General features: G+C 32.2%; 1 protein-coding gene across 1 annotated transcript; it reads right to left on the bottom strand.

Annotated features, from left to right (window-relative positions):
- Positions 1-9,648: 9,648 nt before the first annotated feature.
- LOC127724892 (serine protease inhibitor dipetalogastin-like) lies at positions 9,649-12,231 on the bottom strand. Its single transcript, XM_052231895.1, has 3 exons — positions 12,119-12,231; positions 10,971-11,011; positions 9,649-9,815 (listed from the first exon to the last, which is right to left on the bottom strand). The coding sequence occupies exons 1-3, from the start codon at positions 12,229-12,231 to the stop codon at positions 9,649-9,651; spliced, it is 321 nt and encodes a 106-aa protein (XP_052087855.1).
- Between the last annotated feature and the right edge of the window lie 10,836 nt (positions 12,232-23,067).

The following is a 23,067-nucleotide window of genomic DNA, read 5'->3' as shown; positions in this document are numbered from 1 at the left end:
TACTATAGGTCACAGGTCTACTAATTTACTATATTTGGTGAATGTAATGATTTTGAGGTGTCCAACTGGCAGGTGTCTCATCTGACCTTGACCTCATATTCATGGTTTATTGGACAATGTTTAGTTTTTGTGGTTTGGTCTTTTTCTCAGATATGATAAGCAATAGATCAACTATATTTTGGTATACGGAATGATGATAAGGTGTACATGTCTGTCTGGCAGGGTTCATATGACCTTGACCTCATTTTCATAGAACATTGATAATGTTAAGTTTATGTGAAACTTGTATTAAAACCTTCATATTACAACATGAAACCGATGAAAGAAAAACTGGCGTGACATTTCAGCGTGTGCACTGTTGTTTGAGTACAACATCATACGAGTCTTCTTTTTATTTAGTTATACAGAAGTATAGATGTGTGATTTTTCCTATTTATCATGCTACTTTTTAACCTCTTATTTTTTTTTCTTATCAATTTAACTTGTTTTAATCAATACAAACAACTGTCATCTCGGATTTGTAAAACATATTGACGTGGAGAAATGTTTGAAAAAATATTTTGCAAAGAAATATCCTAAATGCCCTTAATTTTAGATCTATCCTTTAAGCAGATGAAAAACTGGATCTTCCTTCACTCTACTGTAAATATATACATATATATATATTACGAAAATGGCCTTACAAACAACATAACATTGCTGGGTCTGCCAATTACTCAACAAAACGTCTTTCAAAATTACCATCATCAATGCTATTACCAGCTATGAAGACCGGTTTTAGAATTATTGTGAAACCATTTGCTTTGGGAGTGGTATGGGTTATATTGTGATACCGTATATTGGTAAATTTTCGCCCGTCTCTGATTTCGATTTTTTTAGCGGTATGCGTTTTCTCGCGGAATTTACACTAATAAAACATCTCACTGTACATTCATAAAACGCGAACAATAAAAATAGCGAATATTGAGCTACCCATTTTAACATCCAAACTGCCAACAAGACCCCATGCGAAAACAATTCGATATACGGCCTTAGGACATTCCAAAGCTTTTTGAGAATATATCGCATCTTAGTTCCTCTACTCCTGCAGCAGTATACACACATTGGGAATCTTTCATTCATCGACAACCTTTCCGGAATACTTCAGTTTATTCCGATTTATTTTGTAGAGTTCGTATTGTTCAATCTTTAGTTAATTGTTTTTCGTAATGTTAATTGTTTCTCGTCTCAATTGGCAATGGTGTTATCCGTCTTTTAACACTAAAAACCAATCGAACTGCACACACTTGACAACATTAAACTATAGAGACATGTTCCCATGTAATGACCTTCAACCAATGAGATGTTATGTATATTTATAAAGTAACAAAGTATTATCATTCGATTATTGGTTTAAAAGAATTGCATGTATTAAGAATATGTGGTTTGGGTTTTGCTCATTGTTGAAGGCCGCACGGTGACTTGTAGTCGTTAACTTCTACGTCATTTGGTCTCTGGTGGAGATTTGTGTATTTGGCTATCGTACCACATCTTGTTATTCTGATAATGAACAGAATGAGATCTTAGGCATTTATCTGTGTTACAACAACCTAACGTGAACAGCTTTTTACAATTTAAAAATTATTTCGAGTTAATTTTGTTCGCCATTGAAGGAAATAAAACAGGTTTTAAACGTCACAACATAAACTATTTGACGTCACTGACCAAAAGAGATTGTTCTGCAAACGGTATTCAGTCAATCTGCGCAATAAAGAAGTCAGTCGGACTAAATCGGAAATCGAAATTGCTGTATAGGCCTATATATTGTTTTCGACAATATTCCATATGTAAAAGTTCGAAATCATGCCGGATCTTGACTAGTAGATGATGAATTTTGCAGAGACTGAAAATAAACTGCTAACACCGTGGTATAAAGACACACAACTGACGATGTCCCTAATCTAGGATGATAAAAACAACATGTTGAGGTATTAATTTAACCCAATTATTCCAAATAACGTGAATTTAAGCAACAATAGATATACGTTCTTTGAAAAGTATCAAAATCCACACCGCTATAAAAAGACCTGGCATGACAAAATGTGAAACATTTTATTATAAATAATACAAAAACGGCCTCAAATATGACAGACAGCAAAAAACGACAACCACTGCATTACAGTATACTGACTTGTGGCGGGCGGATATAGAATGGGTCGGGGTTTACATATCCAGAAATCAACGCCACTTTGCTTATTTGAATATTATACTAAAGAATCGGATACGGGTCACGGAAATTATATTGAAATGATACGGAATTTTGAAAAAAATGTCTGTTTTAACTTTAATTTAAGTGATAGGCAGGTTCAAGAACAGAAAATAAATAGACACAAAAATATACACCATTTAAACGAAACACAATGACTGTCGTTGCAAAAATCAAGGTTCCTGAGCTATTTTAAAAATCGAAGCGAGAGGCTTTTAACATTGCAGTATAGGCTAAAATGGCTGAAACGTCAAATTTGCAAACTTCGTGTTGAAAATTGGCTAACAAGGTCATTACAAAAACAGGTTGCGGGGATGAAACTTGAAACTTGAATGTCCAAAGAATAAGCAAGTCCAAACCTTGTATGTGTAGTCGTTGAACTCTTGGTTCCCTCGTAAAGTTAAAATGCCCGTATTTCAAGAAGAATAAACTCACGAAAACACGAAAAATTCACTAAATTCGCGTTCATTGTTTTGATTTTCACCGCCTGACAATTTTACGGAAATATCAGAGTGATTATAAACAAGGACTCTGTGACGGGCAACTTATAATATCCGTGTTTTAAAAGATTTTAATGATATCAAGCCAGTCCAGTTCAAACTATTATCACGTGGTACAATTCTCATTTACATATTATGAATATTAATTAGCAAAAGTACTACTAATTTCTGGCTATGACGTGTTTGTGAACACCCAACACAACCGTAACCCGGACAGTTGTGTAACAACACAACATAATAACAAAGTGTAAAAATCAGTGTGAAATGACTTGACTCAACAGAGTGGCACGAAGAACTTAAAACTACTTACATAAAATTAAAAGACTCAAAGTACCAATCTAACAGTACTCGTACAGAAGTTACTGAAAGCTAGTACAAAGCCAATATTAACTAATAGATGAATCAGGTTTTCCCTTGCTCCTTTTTAATATTTCTCCTTTTGCAGTCTCCTAATTATACCGCTTAAAATAGGCTTAAAGTTCCAATATTTTAGATTTCCGGTCAATAACGCTATTGATTGATTGTTGTTTGCTTAACGCCCAGTGGAAAATATTCTTTTCGTATTCGAGGCGAGATAAAAACCAAACAATAAATGCAACTGAAATGTTCTCCAAAGTGTGTCGTGAAGGCCGGACATATGGACTCTTTACAGCTTTAAAAGTTGATGTAATATGCCGGGACTTTAGAACTATCCATATTACAGGCGGTGGTTCATCCTGGACGACTTGGTCAAACCTACTTAACAGATTTATAGTTCAATTATCCTTTCCCTGAATATAAAAATTATGCCAACGGGCTTCAAATTTAAAAAAAAAAATCATTTAATCAATCAATCGCAAAGAACCGCTCTAGCACTTTTCATGTACGTTTACACCACATTTTAGAATCGTGGATCTAAATTTAGGACCCTAATTAGTAATTAAACATTAAGCTTAACTGATGATTTTTTGAAAATCTTTTTAATTAATTGAATACAAAAATCCTATATAAAACTAAGAAGATGTGGTATGATTGCCAATGAGACAACAGTAACTCTCCACCATAATCCAAATGACGAAGATGTTAGCAATAAAATTGAGAATGGAAATGGGGAATATGTCAAAGAGAGAAGAACCCGGCCAAAGAGCATATAACAGCTGAAGGCCACCAATGGGTCTTCAACGCAGCGAGAAAATCCCGCATCCGGAGGTGGTCCTCACCTGGCCCCTAAATAAAATTGTGTACTAGTTCAGTGAAAATGGACGTCACATTAAATTCCAAAACATAAAAATGAACTCAAATTAAAACACATACAAGAATAACAAAGGCCAGAAGCTCCTGACTTGGGACAGGCGCAAAAATGCGGCGGGGTTAAACATGTTTTGTGAGATCTCAACCCTCCCCCTATACTTATAGATCACCGTATGGCTACACCAATGACCAAAACCCACACCGCTAGCAAGCTATAAACGGCCCAGAAATGACTAACGTAAAAAAATGTATACGAGAAAATTATGTACTGATTTATGTACAAAACAATAAAAGAAAAACAATTATGATTTACAGCAACAATCGACAACCACTGAATTAAAGGCTTCGGAATTGGGATAAGCACGTACATAATTTACATAAATTACCTTTTTTTAAATGTCTTTGTAAATTGATTTTTTTCGATATTTATAGTTTTTCCCCCTGTGTGTTTAGTTTGTTGAATGTTTGATTGGTTGATTGAGGAATATTAAAGAACGATAGAAATTATAATACCTTAATACAGAAGCGGTGGTTTATATTTCAATGAGACAAAGAGGTCCAGAACCAAATAAGCCAAACAAGACATCTGGATGATGATGATTGATGGTTGTTTCCAGTAGAAAGTTAAAATTTAATGCATATTCAGGACAAGAACATGTTGATGTGAAGAATATGAACCCTGCTTTGTACTTGTTCCAATAGCCTTAATCGGGTTTTTAACTTGCTTATTCACAAGGTAACAGTAAGAATATCTTCTTTCTCCGACACATTATTTTGACTCAGAGGTGATCAGTCTAAAGTTTGCCACCTCCTTCAAATAAATGCCACGTACTTAGCGGAGAAGCAGAAAATACAAGTTTTCACGTCTTTGATTTGATTCGGCCGGTGGCGGCCGAACCAACGACCTTTCAATGTAATTATTTAAATAAAGTTTTTACATATAACTTTAAAATGTTTTACAAGAACAGCATGTGAAAGAATGAGATGATTCCGATTTTATAAAGTAAGATTATTCACCAGTGACACGCATTTGCTTAACAAACTGATGAAGGGGCCTCGGTGACCGAGTGGTCTTAATTAGTAGTTACTAATGTAATCACTAGCCAGTCAACACTCGAACCCCGCTCGTGCGGGTGCACTCGACTCCAATCTTAATTGACTAGGATTGTCAGTTTTCCTATCGAAGGTCGGTGGTTTTCTCCGGGCACTCTGGCTTCCTCCACTAATAAAAACTGGCCGCCACGAAATAGCCCAAAAGCGGTGCTTAAAAGTGGCGTTAAAACACCAAAAAATCAAATCAAACTGGTGAAAACCATTTTTCATGTCGGGGACTATACGATATGGGTTTTTCACATGGCTGAAAGCCGTGCAGTGACATATAATTGCTTGTATCTTCGTCATTTTTAACTCTGGCGGATAGTTGTCTCATTGCCATTCATACCACCTTCTATTTATAAGGATGCAGATCCAAAATTATAACAATACTCCTCTCAGTCTTTTGTAGTCTCAAAAAACCACAGATAACATGACATTCGTCGAATACACAATAAAAATAAATATATAGTAAGACCAAATTTATTAACAAATTCTAATGCCTTGTTCTAATGCTCTCCATAATAATTACTAGTATAACCGTCACCTATAAAATAAATAGTATACGGAAAACATTATCCTGACATTCATGCTTTAATACAATTTGAATACCAATTTTTTCTCACTTTGTACATTAATATGCAGTAACATATTTTAGAAATACGTTTGATTACTTTTTATCAGATATATATATTCATAATAATAATAACGGTACCAATTTTACTGCACCCAATGCGCTTTTCGACAAAAATGTCTCTTCAGTGATGCTCGAGACGGAAATATTTGAAAAACCAAGACTTATACAAACGTAATAAAGAGCTGACCAAACCAAAAAGGACATAAAGTTTAGTTAAATCTGGACAAATGGTTGTGGATTTTTAAATATTCTGTTTATACCTCCCAGTTTGCATTTTCCACTAGCCGTTGCCTATGTTAAGGTATTTTATTATTTCACGAATTCGAGATTCTATAATACAAGAGAATTGTTAAGATCGAGTTTCGTGAATCTCATTGATTCAAAAACATTTAAAGATCATGAGGTTATGAATATACATGTACTAGTCCGATGAATACTACAAAATCGAAGAAATGTAAATTTGATGTTTATGTTTATTTTTAATATCACGTTGTTAACTGATGAAGATGTAGTCATTACTAATATCAACTTCTATTGTTGTTTTCCGTTTGCCATGGACTCAATTTTGTTAGTCCTCGAGTTTTTTTTGTTTTTTTTTAATTTTAATAGAAAACATTGTTTGTGCAATTTTCCTTGATTTTTTGTATGGTTTTGTCCTATCTTGTTTCATTTAGGAACGCTGGCCTTTGTTGTTGTTCGAATGAATTTTTTTGTATTATGTTTACTGATTCTAGAAGTTTGTTGCACATGCGTGTGGCTGTATAAGAAAAGTCAAACCCATAAAAACTACAAAAAGGTTTTCTTAATACAAATTTATGAAATGCATATGCCGCAATATGTAAATGATAATTACACTCTACCACAATTTATCTTTTTAAGGGAATATCTTGGCTCGCGATTTAAAGGATTGAAAGTTGCTTTGGCTTAACCCGGTTTTACTGTAGTATGAGTTTAGTCAAAGAAAATATATACGTCCCTTTGAAACCGTGATATATATATATATATATATATATATATATATATATATATATATATACTAGTCAACAAAAGAAACTCTACAAGGCAATGATAAATGGTACCGAATGTGAAATGTAAAGCTTACATTTGCCAAATTGGTCTAATATTAAGTTTACGAAATGCTTTTTTCTCATTTAAACCATTATTGTAAAGGGGAAAAAACTTTTCTGATTTTTTTGGTTTTTCAAAACTGATAAATTTGGAAATTTTTCGCTTAAAAATAATTTATAGTCTGATGAAAAATTTAAATACTTTGTAGATATATGAAAACTAAATTTTCATTAGCAAACTGAAGTGCTGTGTTAGTGATTATTTTCCGTCAAAACACTGGACCTGTTTGTTCAATAATACGGTATTTTCTCACTCACCGTCCTGGTAAGATTTATTAATCACATGCACTAACTTTGCATAGATTTTTTTAAAAATTTCATTCTGAATCATTGTTTCCCCTACTTTTTATAGTCTATGAAAAAGGCATGTTCACACTTGTGTCTCGTTACTTCTAGAATATTTTATTTATCATAACTTACATGGCCAATATTCCTCGCCCCTGAATAATACAAAAAGTCATTAAAAGAGGAGTCAGAATTAAAAAGAAAGTTACCAGAGGGTTTTTTTTTTTTACACAAAAGTGTTTTTTCATGAATAATCTATACAAAAATGGTCAATTTTGCACATTTTGTAGCTTGAAAAATAGCACGGTGACTTACACATTTCATTATATTTTTGTAAAAGCATAGTAAAATCTACATTTGGCAAAGAATCAGAAAATTCTAACTGAAGGATCCACCTCAATACATATATGACGAAGGCATGGTGCATTTTTTCTGAACGATCTAACATTTCGATAGAGTTGTCTTTCTTTTACCGGAAAACAATATAGCAAGTGACGATAATATGGTAGATGTAGTAGGCTGTTAATTTATAATTTCTATTAAGGCAGTTAATACAGACAATAACTCTTTATGATATCAACTTAGAAAATATCTCTTTTAATTGTTGACATTATACTAGCTTGTTTGAATTTTAAAGCATTACTGTAAATATTAATCTCCTTTTGTTGAAGTCATTTTTTACCGAGTCGGGTTGCATGTATTGCATGAGACGCACCCATCCTTACTCCGTTTTGTCTGATAAAATTGAGAATGGAAATGGGGAATGTGTCAAAGAGGCAACAACCCGACCATAGAACAGACAACAGCAGAAGGTCACCAACAGGTCTTCAATGCAGCGAGAAATTCCCGCACCCGGAGGCGTCCTTCAGCTGGCCCCTAAACAAATATATATACTAGTTCAGTGATAATGAACGCCATACTAAACTCCAAATTGTACACAAGAAACTAAAATTAAAAATAATACAAGACTGACAAAGGCTAGAGGGATGGTGAACACGATTTTGTTTATGTTCAAATATATTCGTCGCATATCAATTGATATGTTACATACCCCTATCTTCGAATTAAAATGAAGTAATTAACAGTGGCATTCTTGAGTTCCCAACGCAAACAATTTTCCTGCATCAATATTAAAACGAACGACTAAAGTCGAGTTTACGCATGTTTTGCTATCTCCATTACGAATTAGTTGACCACCAATACGATGTTTCTGTATCTTAAATCCGGAAAAACATTCTTAAACCGTCCATGATCCTATAAACACCAGAATAATCGTCTGATCTTTAAATTTATGTCCTTTTCCCCTTTTTTTATCTTTTTAGACGACACTGAATTTTCATGATGAAGGATACATTTAGAACAGGAGAAGTTGACCGTTTAAAGCACCCACTCGGTTTGAAGTTGATGCTATTACCTCCTCTATTCTTTGGTTGTTTTTTTGTGGATAGTAGTATTGATTACTGTATTCTTACTGATAGATACTTACGAGCATTTTGCAACACATGCATTCGTATACTCCTTGCCATAGCTTCCACAAACTTTCGGTCCGCCTGACTTGCAGTTTGATTCGCATGATGGACAGGGACATTTTCCGTCACATTTTACGGTAATTTTTCTATAACGGAAAATTAATTTGATTTACAATACGTATAATTCTATGTTAAAACTCAGTACTTTTGGGGGTAAGAGTATAATGTAACTTGAAAAAATACTGCGTTTTAACATAGAATTATACGTATAATAAATCAAATCTCCGATTAAAAAGTTATTGATCGGTTTAAAAATTGAAAAGACAAATCGTTTTACGATTTAGGTAAATGTTTGTATTCAAAACTATTATTAGCTAAAATTAGTTAAATAGCTGCTTAAAGCCAAACGAAATTACGCAACATGGATCGATCAAAATGATTAAATTGTTTCTATTGATGAGTTGCTTATGAGACTAAAACATATAATATGAATAATAAGATGTGGTATGAGTGCCAATGAGACAACTCTCCATTCAAGTCACAATGTATAAAAAGTAAACAATTTTAGGTCAAAGTACGGCCTTCAACACGGCTCACACGGAACAGCAAGCTATAAACGGCCCCCAAAAAAATTATAGTGTGAAACAATTCAAACAGGAAAACCAACGATCTAATCTACATAAAAAACGAGAAACGAGAAACACTTATGAACCGCACCAACAAACGACAACCACTGAACAACAACCTTAATACACCTTTCCTCCATTAAGTGAAAAATCAATAAAAAAAACTTTTAACCATAATTTTAATAATCAGCCTCAAATAAATTTTAGTCAATTAATAAAGATTATAAAGCTGTAAAATATGTGCCTGAAAAATTATGAAAATATCCTTTTATTAAGTGTTCTACCTTTCTTCGCATTTCATATTTTGTTAAACCAGCAATTTATTTTAATGATGAAGTAAACGATCACTGTAATTTACTGATTTGACGAAGAAGGCATGTTGTTGTTAAATGTGGAATAATTCAAAGATAAGGAATCTTAGTTATCAGTTTATTGTCTTACTTGCACTTCGCATGGCATTTTGATTGATGTGTTTTGCCATCCTTCCCACACACTGGACTGTAAGTATACGGACAATGGTCTTTACAATCACAAGGACATCGTTTGTTACAAACTATTTTGATGTTCCTGTAATATTTGAATTGCTCATTATGAAAGAGAAATACTGAAAAAACAGAGGTGTATGAAAAACAAATGCTACAGGGCGAATATCGCAAAAATGAAATCTCATTTTGTCCGCAGTGAAGGGGGGATTACAAAAATACTGTGACACTGTTTTCTCGCGTAGTGGCATTAAGCATACGTGGATTCATTAGAAATCAAAAGAACTTCTAGAAAATTTTAAATTTCGGTCATTTTCGGAAATAAATTCTATCAAAATATTCGATTTTATAAAGTAACTTGAAAAAATACTGCGTTTTAACATAGAATTATACGTAAAATAAATCAAATCTCCGATTAAAAAGTTAGTGATCGGTTTAAAAATTGAAAAGACAAATCGTTTAACGAAAAAGGTAAATGTTTGTATTCAAAACTATTATTAGCTAAAATTAGTTAAATAGCTGCTTAAAGCCAAACGAAATTACGCAACATGGATCGATCAAAATGATTTAATTGTTTCTATTGATGAGTTGCTTATGAGACTAAACCATATAATATGAATAATAAGATGTGGTATGAGTGCCAATGAGACAACTCTCCATTCAAGTCACAATGTATAAAAAGTAAACAATTTTAGGTCAAAGTACGGCCTTCAACACGACTCACACCGAACAGCAAGCTATAAAGGGCCCCAAAAATATAGTGTAAAACAATTCAAACAGGAAAACCAACGATCTAATCTACATAAAAAACGAGAAGCGAGAAACACTTATGAACTGCACCAACAAACAACAACCACTGAACAACTACCCATTTAATACATCTTTCCTCCATTAAGTGAAAAATCATTAAAAGACTTTTAACCATAATTTTAATAATCAGCCTCAAATAAATTTTAGTCAAATAATAAAGATTATAAAGTTGTAAAATATGTGCCTGAAAAATTATGAAAATATCCTTTTATTAAGTGTTCTACCTTTCTTCGCATTTCATATTTTGTTAAACCAGCAATTTATTTTAATGATGAAGTAAACGATCACTGTAATTTACTGATTTGACGAAGAAGGCATGTTGTTGTTAAATGCGGAATAATTCCAAAGATTAGGAATCTGAGTTATCAGTTTATTGTCTTACTTGCACTTCGCATGGCATTTTGATTGATGTGTTTTGCCATCCTTCCCACACACTGGACTGTAAGTATACGGACAATGGTCTTTACAATCACAAGGACATCGTTTGTTACACATTATTTTGATGTTCCTGTAATATTTGAATTGCTCATTATGAAAGAGAAATACTGAAAAAACAGAGGTGTATGAAAAACAAATGCTACAGGGCGAATATCGCAAAAATGAAATCTCATTTTGTCCGCAGTGAAGGGGGGATTACAAAAATACTGTGACACTGTTTTCTCGCGTAGTGGCATTAAGCATACGTGGATTCATTAGAAATCAAAAGAACTTCTAGAAAATTTTAAATTTCGGTCATTTTCGGAAATAAATTCTATCAAAATATTCGATTTTATAAAGTAACTTGAAAAAATACTGCGTTTTAACATAGAATTATACGTAAAATAAATCAAATCTCCGATTAAAAAGTTAGTGATCGGTTTAAAAATTGAAAAGACAAATCGTTTAACGAAAAAGGTAAATGTTTGTATTCAAAACTATTATTAGCTAAAATTAGTTAAATAGCTGCTTAAAGCCAAACGAAATTACGCAACATGGATCGATCAAAATGATTTAATTGTTTCTATTGATGAGTTGCTTATGAGACTAAACCATATAATATGAATAATAAGATGTGGTATGAGTGCCAATGAGACAACTCTCCATTCAAGTCACAATGTATAAAAAGTAAACAATTTTAGGTCAAAGTACGGCCTTCAACACGACTCACACCGAACAGCAAGCTATAAAGGGCCCCAAAAATATAGTGTAAAACAATTCAAACAGGAAAACCAACGATCTAATCTACATAAAAAACGAGAAGCGAGAAACACTTATGAACTGCACCAACAAACAACAACCACTGAACAACTACCCATTTAATACATCTTTCCTCCATTAAGTGAAAAATCATTAAAAGACTTTTAACCATAATTTTAATAATCAGCCTCAAATAAATTTTAGTCAAATAATAAAGATTATAAAGTTGTAAAATATGTGCCTGAAAAATTATGAAAATATCCTTTTATTAAGTGTTCTACCTTTCTTCGCATTTCATATTTTGTTAAACCAGCAATTTATTTTAATGATGAAGTAAACGATCACTGTAATTTACTGATTTGACGAAGAAGGCATGTTGTTGTTAAATGCGGAATAATTCCAAAGATTAGGAATCTGAGTTATCAGTTTATTGTCTTACTTGCACTTCGCATGGCATTTTGATTGATGTGTTTTGCCATCCTTCCCACACACTGGACTGTAAGTATACGGACAATGGTCTTTACAATCACAAGGACATCGTTTGTTACACATTATTTTGATGTTCCTGTAATATTTGAATTGCTCATTATGAAAGAGAAATACTGAAAAAACAGAGGTGTATGAAAAACAAATGCTACAGGGCGAATATCGCAAAAATGAAATCTCATTTTGTCCGCAGTGAAGGGGGGATTACAAAAATACTGTGACACTGTTTTCTCGCGTAGTGGCATTAAGCATACGTGGATTCATTAGAAATCAAAAGAACTTCTAGAAAATTTTAAATTTCGGTCATTTTCGGAAATAAATTCTATCAAAATATTCGATTTTATAAAGTAACTTGAAAAAATACTGCGTTTTAACATAGAATTATACGTAAAATAAATCAAATCTCCGATTAAAAAGTTAGTGATCGGTTTAAAAATTGAAAAGACAAATCGTTTAACGAAAAAGGTAAATGTTTGTATTCAAAACTATTATTAGCTAAAATTAGTTAAATAGCTGCTTAAAGCCAAACGAAATTACGCAACATGGATCGATCAAAATGATTTAATTGTTTCTATTGATGAGTTGCTTATGAGACTAAACCATATAATATGAATAATAAGATGTGGTATGAGTGCCAATGAGACAACTCTCCATTCAAGTCACAATGTATAAAAAGTAAACAATTTTAGGTCAAAGTACGGCCTTCAACACGACTCACACCGAACAGCAAGCTATAAAGGGCCCCAAAAATATAGTGTAAAACAATTCAAACAGGAAAACCAACGATCTAATCTACATAAAAAACGAGAAGCGAGAAACACTTATGAACTGCACCAACAAACAACAACCACTGAACAACTACCCATTTAATACATCTTTCCTCCATTAAGTGAAAAATCATTAAAAGACTTTTAACCATAATTTTAATAATCAGCCTCAAATAAATTTTAGTCAAATAATAAAGATTATAAAGTTGTAAAATATGTGCCTGAAAAATTATGAAAATATCCTTTTATTAAGTGTTCTACCTTTCTTCGCATTTCATATTTTGTTAAACCAGCAATTTATTTTAATGATGAAGTAAACGATCACTGTAATTTACTGATTTGACGAAGAAGGCATGTTGTTGTTAAATGCGGAATAATTCCAAAGATTAGGAATCTGAGTTATCAGTTTATTGTCTTACTTGCACTTCGCATGGCATTTTGATTGATGTGTTTTGCCATCCTTCCCACACACTGGACTGTAAGTATACGGACAATGGTCTTTACAATCACAAGGACATCGTTTGTTACACATTATTTTGATGTTCCTGTAATATTTGAATTGCTCATTATGAAAGGGAAATACTGAAAAGACAGAGGTATATGAAAAACAAATGCTACAGGGTGAATATCGCAAAAATGAAATCTCATTTTGTCCGCAGTGAAGGAGGGATTACAAAAATACTGTGACACTGTTTTCTCGCGTAGTGGCATTAAGCATACGTGGATTCATTAGAAATTAAAAGAACTTCTAGAAAATTTAAATTTTCTGTCATTTTCGGAAATAAATTCTGTCAAAATATTCGATTTTATAATGTAACTTGAAAAAATACTGCGTTTTAACATAGAATTATACGTATAATAAATAAAATCTCCGATTAAAAAGTTAGTGATCGGTTTAAAAATTGAAAAGACAAATCGTTTAACGATTAAGGTAAATGTTTGTATTCAAAACTATTATTAGTTAAAATTAGTTAAATAGCTGCTTATTGCCAAACGAAATTAAGCAATATGGATCGATCAAAATGATTAAATTGTTTCTATTGATGAGTTGGTTATGAGACTAAAACATATAATATGAATAATAAGATGTGATATGAGTGCCAATGAGACAACTCTCCATTCAAGTCACAATGTATAAAAAGTAAACAATTTTAGGTCAAAGTACGGCCTTCAACACGGCTCACACCGAACAGCAAGCTATAAAGTGCCCCAAAATGAATAGTGAAAAACAATTCAAACAGGAACACCAACGATCTAATCTACATAAAAAACGAGAAGCGAGAAACACTTATGAACCGCACCAACAAACGACAACCACTTAACAACTACCCATTTAATACACGAGTGAAAAATTAATAAAAGACTTTTAACCATAATTTTAATAATCAGCGTCAAATAAATTTGAGTCAATTAATAAAGATTATAAAGCTGTAAAATATGTGCCTGAAAAATTATGAAAATATGAAATGAAATTTCGGTCATTTTCGGAAATAAATTCTATCAAAATATTCGATTTTATAATGTAACTTGAAAAAATACTGCGTTTTAACATAGAATTATACGTATAATAAATCAAATCTCCGATTAAAAAGTTAGTGATCGGTTTAAAAATTGAAAAGACAAATCGTTTAACGATTAAGGTAAATGTTTGTATTCAAAACTATTATTAGTTAAAATTAGTTAAATAGCTGATTAAAGCCAAACGAAATTAAGCAACATGGATCGATCAAAATAATTAAATTGTTTCTATTGATGAGTTGGTTATGAGACTAAAACATATAATATGAATAATAAGATGTGGTATGAGTGCCAATGAGACAACTCTCCATTCAAGTCACAATGTATAAAAAGTAAACAATTTTAGGTCAAAGTACGGCCTTCAACACGGCTCACACCGAACAGCAAGCTATAAAGTGCCTCAAAATGAATAGTGAAAAACAATTCAAACAGGAACGCCAACGATCTAATCTACGTAAAAAACGAGAAGCGAGAAACACTTATGAACCGCACCAACAAACGACAACCACTTAACAACTACCCATTTAATACACGAGTGAAAAATTAATAAAAGACTTTTAACCATAATTTTAATAATCAGCGTCAAATAAATTTTAGTCAATTAATAAAGATTATAAAGCTGTAAAATATGTGCCTGAAAAATTATGAAAATATGAAATGAAATTTCGGTTATTTTCGGAAATAAATTCTATCAAAATATTCGATTTTATAATATAACTTGAAAAAATACTGCGTTTTAACATAGAATTATACGTATAATAAATCAAATCTCCGATTAAAAAGTTTGTGATCGGTTTAAAAATTGAAAAGACAAATCGTTTAACGATTAAGGTAAATGCTTGTATTCAAAACTATTATTAGTTAAAATTAGTTAAATAGCTGCTTAAAGCCAAACGAAATTAAGCAGCATGGATCGATCAAAATGATTAAATTGTTTCTATTGATGAGTTGGTTATGAGACTAAAACATATAATATGAACAATAAGATGTGGTATGAGTGCCAATGAGACAACTCTCCATTCAAGTCACAATGTATAAAAAGTAAACAATTTTAGGTCAAAGTACGGCCTTCAACACGGCTCACACCGAACAGCAAGCTATAAAGTGCCCCAAAATGAATAGTGAAAAACAATTCAAACAGGAACACCAACGATCTAATCTACATAAAAAACGAGAAGCGAGAAACACTTATGAACCGCACCAACAAACGACAACCACTTAACAACTACCCATTTAATACACGAGTGAAAAATTAATAAAAGACTTTTAACCATAATTTTGATAATCAGCGTCAAATAAATTTGAGTCAATTAATAAAGATTATAAAGCTGTAAAATATGTGCCTGAAAAATTATGAAAATATCCTTTTATTAAGTGTTCTACCTTTCTTCGCGTTTCATATTTTGTTAAACCAGCAATTTATTTTAATGATGAAGTAAACGATCACTGTAATTTACTGATTTGACGAAGAAGGCATGTTGTTGTTAAATGTGGAATAATTCCAAAGATTAGGAATCTTAGTTATCAGTTTATTGTCTTACTTGCACTTCGCATGGCATTTTGATTGATGTGTTTTGCCATCCTTCCCACACACTGGACTGTAAGTATACGGACAATGGTCTTTACAATCACAAGGACATCGTTTGTTACAAACTATTTTGATGTTCCTGTAATATTTGAATTGCTCATTATGAAAGAGAAATACTGAAAAAACAGAGGTGTATGAAAAACAAATGCTACAGGGTGAATATCGCAAAAATGAAATCTCATTTTGTCCGCAGTGAAGGAGGGATTACAAAAATACTGTGACACTGTTTTCTCGCGTAGTGGCATTAAGCATACGTGGATTCATTAGAAATCAAAAGAACTTCTAAAAAATTTAAAATTTCGGTCATTTTCGGAAATAAATTCTATCAAAATATTCGATTTTATAAAGTAACTTGAAAAAATACTGCGTTTTAACATAGACTTATACGTATAATAAATCAAATCTCCGATTAAAAAGTTAGTGATCGGTTTAAAAATTGAAAAGACAAATCGTTTAACGAAAAAGGTAAATGTTTGTATTCAAAACTATTATTAGCTAAAATTAGTTAAATAGCTGCTTAAAGCCAAACGAAATTACGCAACATGGATCGATCAAAATGATTTAATTGTTTCTATTGATGAGTTGCTTATGAGACTAAACCATATAATATGAATCATAAGATGTGGTATGAGTGCCAATGAGACAACTCTCCATTCATGTCACAATGTATAAAAACTAAACAATTTTAGGTCAAAGTACGGCCTTCAACACGACTCACACCGAACAGCAAGCTATAAAGTGCCCCAAAAATATAGTGTAATGCAATTCAAACAGGAAAACCAACGATCTAATCTACATAAAAAACGAGAAGCGAGAAACACTTATGAACTGCACCAACAAACAACAACCACTGAACAACTACCCATTTAATACACCTTTCCTCCATTAAGTGAAAAATCAATAAAAGACTTTTAACCATAATTTTAATAATCAGCCTCAAATAAATTTTAGTCAATTAATAAAGATTATAAAGCTGTAAAATATGTGCCTGAAAAATTATGAAAATATCCTTTTATTAAGTGTTCTTCCTTTCTTCGCGTTTCATATTTTGTTAAACCAGCAATTTATTTTAATGATGAAGTAAATGATCATTGTAATTTACTGATTTGACGAAGAAGGCATGTTGTTGTTAAATGTGGAATAATTCCAAAGATTAGGAATCTGAGTTATCAGTTTATTGTCTTACTTGCACTTCGCATGGCATTTTGATTGATGTGTTTTGCCATCCTTCCCACACACTGGACTGTAAGTATACGGACAATGGTCTTTACAATCACAAGGACATCGTTTGTTACACATTATTTTGATGTTCCTGTAATATTTGAATTGCTCATTATGAAAGGGAAATACTGAAAAAACAAAGGTGTATGAAAAACAAATGCTACAGGGTGAATATCGCAAAAATGAAATCTCATTTTGTCTGCAGTGAAGGAGGGATTACAAAAATACTGTGACACTGTTTTCTCGCGTAGTGGCATTAAGCATACGTGGATTCATTAGAAATCAAAAGAACTTCTAGAAAATTTTAAATTTCGGTAATTTTCGGAAATAAATTCTATCAAAATATTCGATTTAATAAAGTAACTTGAAAAAATACTGCGTTTTAACATAGAATTATACGTATAATAAATAAAATCTCCGATTAAAAAGTTAGTGATCGGTTTAAAAATTGAAAAGACAAATCGTTTTACGAAAAAGGTAAATGTTTGTATTCAAAACTATTATTAGCTAAAATTAGTTAAATTGCTGCTTAAAGCCAAACGAAATTACGCAACATGGATCGATCAAAATGATTTAATTGTTTCTATTGATGAGTTGCTTATGAGACTAAACCATATAATATGAATAATAAGATGTGATATGAGTGCCAATGAGACAACTCTCCATTCAAGTCACAATGTATAAAAAGTAAACAATTTTAGGTCAAAGTACGGCCTTCAACACGGCTCACACCGAACAGCAAGCTATAAAGTGCCCCAAAATGAATAGTGTAAAACAATTCAAACAGGAACACCAACGATCTAATCTACATAAAAAACGAGAGGCGAGAAACACTTATGAACCGCACCAACAAACGACAACCACTGAACAACTACCCATTTAATACACCTTTCCTCCATTAAGTGAAAAATCAATAAAAGACTTTAAATCATAATTTTAATAATCAGCCCCAAATAAATTGTAGTCAATTAATAAAGATTATAAAGCTGTAAAATATGTGCCTGAAAAATTATGAAAATATCCTTTTATTAAGTGTTCTACCTTTTTTCGCGTTTCATATTTTGTTAAACCAGCAATTTATTTTAATGATGAAGTAAACGATCACTGTAATTTACTGATTTGACGAAGAAGGCATGTTGTTGTTAAATGTGGAATAATTCAAAAGATAAGGAATCTGAGTTATCAGTTTATTGTCTTACTTGCACTTCGCATGGCATTTTGATTGATGTGTTTTGCCATCCTTCCCACACACTGGACTGTAAGTATACGGACAATGGTCTTTACAATCACAAGGACATCGTTTGTTACAAACTATTTTGATGTTCCTGTAATATTTGAATTGCTCATTATGAAAGAGAAATACTGAAAAAACAGAGGTGTATGAAAAACAAATGCTACAGGGTGAATATCGCAAAAATGAAATCTCATTTTGTCCGCAGTGAAGGAGGGATTACAAAAATACTGTGACACTGTTTTCTCCCGTAGTGGCATTAAACATACGTGGATTCATTAGAAATCAAAAGAACTTCTAGAAAATTTTAAATTTCGGTCATTTTCGGAAATAAATTCTATCAAAATATTCGATTTTATAAAGTAACTTGAAAAAATACTGCGTTTTAACATAGAATTAAACGTATAATAAATCAAATCTCCGATTAAAAAGTTAGTGATCGGTTTAAAAATTGAAAAGACAAATCGTTTTACGAAAAAGGTAAATGTTTGTATTCAAAACTATTATTAGCTAAAATTAGTTAAATAGCTGCTTAAAGCCAAACGAAATTACGCAACATGGATCGATCAAAATGATTTAATTGTTTCTATTGATGAGTTGCTTATGAGACTAAACCATATAATATGAATAATAAGATGTGATATGAGTGCCAATGAGACAACTCTCCATTCAAGTCACAATGTATAAAAAGTAATCAATTTTAGGTCAAAGTACGGCCTTCAACACGGCTCACACCGAACAGTAAGCTATAAAGTGCCCCAAAATGAATAGTGTAAAACAATTCAAACAGGAAAACCAACGATCTAATCTACATAAAAAACGAGAAGCGAGAAACACTTATGAACCGCACCAACAAACAACAACCACTGAACAACTACCCATTTAATACACCTTTCCTCCATTAAGTGAAAAATCAATAAAAGACTTTAAACCATAATTTTAATAATCAGCCCCAAATAAATTGTAGTCAATTAATAAAGATAATAAAGCTGTAAAATATGTGCCTGAAAAATTATGAAAATATCCTTTTATTAAGTGTTCTACCTTTCTTCGCGTTTCATATTTTGTTAAACCAGCAATTTATTTTAATGATGAAGTAAACGATCACTGTAATTTACTGATTTGACGAAGAAGGCATATTGTTGTTAAATGTGGAATAATTCCAAAGATTAGGAATCTGAGTAATCAGATGGCATGGCATTTTGATTGATGTGTTTTGCCATCCTTCCCACACACTGGACTGTAAGTATACGGACAATGGTCTTTACAATCACAAGGACATCGTTTGTTACACATTATTTTGATGTTCCTGTAATATTTGAATTGCTCATTATGAAAGGGAAATACTGAAAAAAACAGAGGTGTATGAAAAACAAATGCTACAGCGTGAATATCGCAAAAATGAAATCTCATTTTGTCCGCAGTGAAGGAGGGATTACAAAAATACTGTGACACTGTTTTCTCGCGTAGTGGCATAAACCATACGTGGATTCTTTAGAAATCAAAAGAACTTCTAGAAAATTTTAAATTTCGCTCATTTTCTGAAATAAATTGTATCAAAATATTCCACAATGCTTTCTGTCATAAAAAAAATCTATGACAAACGAGATGATTTCAAGTTTGAAATTATAAATTTTCCTCACCTAAGCAGTAATATACCAACTTCACCCGCGTATGGAGTATACATTTCTAAACTCATACGATATTCAAGAGCATGCAGCTGCTGCTCAGACTTTGTAAAACGTCACCGGTGTCTGAGCAAAAAATAATGAGCCAGGATTTTGTCAAATAATGTATCGTCCTTTTTCTCAAAAATTTTATCGAAAAGTACCAAGGCCTAATAGATAAGTATTAAGTGTCTAACGTGAGGGTACCCAAATTGCACCTATTTTGACAGTTTTTTCACCTACGTTTATTTATGATCCAGACAAAAGTTTCCATTCTGTGTTTATTTTGTAGATGTATCCTTATTTACTATATAATTCCACCAATTTTAATTTTGAATTCATATTAAATCATAGAAAAATGGGTTTCAGCCGACCTCTAAACGATCCCTGATTCTGTAGTGAGGAGTACCCAAATTGCATCCATGTTTAAATTCACATCATTAAAAATCAAATAACAGATGTTTTGTTTTATTTTTCAAGTATTTAGAACAATTTGACATTATTCTATGCTTTCTATTCATTTTTTTTAATGGATACTTGTAACATATTTTATTTGCTCATTTTTAAAAGATGACTTTTTGTGGGCGTCGCATGGCGAACAGTGAATACTTCATCTGTTGATATACTGTGAACGTTTTGTGTACATTTAAATATATTTACCTATGCTGGAAGACGTGCATAATGTCAATTCATTAAAATACGAATTTTTTAGTCTCTAAGAAAACTTGTAAGATTTCCGCTGCTATTTTTGCTAAATAGGTGCAATTTTGGTACTCGGTGCAATTTGGGTACAGTGACGTTACATCACAAATAATTCAAGATAGTCTTGAATTATATATTTTAGGTGCTGAAGTTGTGTATTTTGTTTATTTTACTTTAGTTTACCCGCTATTTGTCTTCGTGCTTCCTTTTTTTTCTATGGCTTTTGACGTGATTCGAAATTTATGCATACCACCATCGTGTTTTCACTTTTTACCTTTGGGCATTCCTGGTGCAGGTGGGTCCTGAGTAGTGATTCGGACACAGGGTTTTTACAGTGTCGTTTCTATTTTGTTTATCCTTGTATTTCTATTTACTTTATTTTAACTTTATCAAGAAAGTGTATACTATACAAGGTTTGTACTGTCAACTCTTTTTTTTGGGGGGTTGGTGACGTCTTTATTTAATTTACGTCACTGTGATGAGTGTTTTATAGACGAAACGCTCGTCTGGCGTACAAATATTTGTCTTGGCATCTATGATGAGTTAGTACTATTTACTACACATTTTTTGTTGGCGTCTTTGTTAGATTAATTTATTTGTTTGTTTGAATTTTTTAGTCAGTTTAGTGTTGTATTTCTGTGATGTATGTTTACACAGTTATGACTGCTCGATCCCAATTATTGTCACATTAACCTAATTTTATTATGTCTGTTTGGGTTGTTTACCAATTTTGTCACTACAACGGACTATAAACAACGGTCATACAAGTGGGAGGCTTAGCTATAAAACCAGGTTTAACCCACAATTTTCTTCGGATTTTTTTCAAAATGCCTGTATCAAGAAAGAAACACGGCAGTTTTTTCATTTGTTCCGTGTATTGATAGCGTTTGATTTTGTCTATTTTTTATGAACTTACCCTTTTTGAATTTGGCTTGGGTTTTAGAATTTTTGTTATATTTTTTGCATTCCGCATATTTTGATTTGTATGTTTTGCCATCATTCCCACAAACTGGAATTGTCGTAATGATGGACAACTATTTTGTCGTAAAGTTTTGTACTCAACCTACCCTCGCTGTCAATTTCTAGATGTAAGTCAAGATATGAGACAGACTTAACTGTTACCGTTGTATCATTTATTTCATGTTTGTTGAGATAGATGCGTTCAACATAGTCACCAAACTTTGAATTTTTAGTGAGAGGACATCATTTATAAAGCGGAACGTGAAGTTAAAGGATAATGCTACATGTAGCTTGTTTCGTTCTTTCTAAGAAGCTCCTGTATGAAGTCAGCCTCATATGAATAAAGGAACAAGTCGACAAGAAAAGGAGCACAGTTGGTTCTCATTTGAAACTATAATATTTTATCTGTCCAAGGTGCAAGGGCAGGGGCAATAACTAATAAAACGAAGGCTTGAGAGCAAATGCAATACAATTCCTGATATAATCAATATTTTCAAGGGGCATATATAACTCGTTAAAAATATTTGATCAGCACTTATTTTCAAAATTGTCAGAGAAATTGCTGATTTAAACCTATGATAAAAGTTTCATAAAAATCTGGCAAGAATTGTACACATGAGAGCGCTCACAATGCAATTTTCCATATAATCAATATTTCAAAGGTGCATGACTCTTTTAAAAATAATTAATCGGCACTGATTTTCCAATTTGTCCCAGACATTGCTGATATAAACCTATGATATAAATTTCATAACAATCTGGTAAGAATTTTTTACCCCAGGAATAGACAATCTTAGCTTTATTTGGCTAAACCTTTGCTAATTCCGTATACTCAATGCTTTTCAACTTCGTACTTAATTCGAGCGCTACTGATGAGTCTTGTGTAGACGGAACGCGCGTCTGGCGTACAAAGTTTTAAAACTGGTATCTATAATGAGTTTATTGTAAAATGATTATTTCGTCAGTTGGACACGAAGCTCAAAAGCAAATTACATAAAGACAAAAGACCCAGTGAAAACTAGTCTAAAAGCCAATAAAAAATAATAAATACTAGAACACACCCGCGAAATCGCGGCTCCGTGACTAAATTAATATTTCAATTTTCAGCCTATAGATATTTGTCAAGTTACAATTTTTAGCCGTCAAATATATGTCTTTAAACTATAACTTAAAAAAATACATTTGATTCAGTTTTCTACGACTCTAACGTTTCATAAATGTTATATTAATAAAAAGGTTATTTACCAC

Source organism: Mytilus californianus, unplaced genomic scaffold (assembly GCF_021869535.1).
Source record: "Mytilus californianus isolate M0D057914Y unplaced genomic scaffold, xbMytCali1.0.p SCAF_14, whole genome shotgun sequence".
NCBI lineage: Eukaryota > Metazoa > Mollusca > Bivalvia > Mytilida > Mytilidae > Mytilus > Mytilus californianus.
Note: the sequence above shows the minus strand (reverse complement) of the source record. Positions and strands in the feature narration are given on the sequence as shown.

Excerpts from the sequence above, each read along its gene's own strand:
- LOC127724892 (XM_052231895.1), bottom strand. The coding sequence starts at position 12,231 with ATGTGTAACAAACGATGTCCTTGTGATTGTAAAGACCATTGTCCGTAT. Across the intron at positions 11,012-12,118 it reads AAATGCCATGCGAAGTGCAA|GAACATCAAAATAATGTGTA; the intron begins GTAAGACAATAA and ends CAAATATTACAG. Across the intron at positions 9,816-10,970 it reads CAAACGATGTCCTTGTGATT|TATTTCTCTTTCATAATGAG; the intron begins GTAAAGACCATT and ends CTGTTTTTTCAG.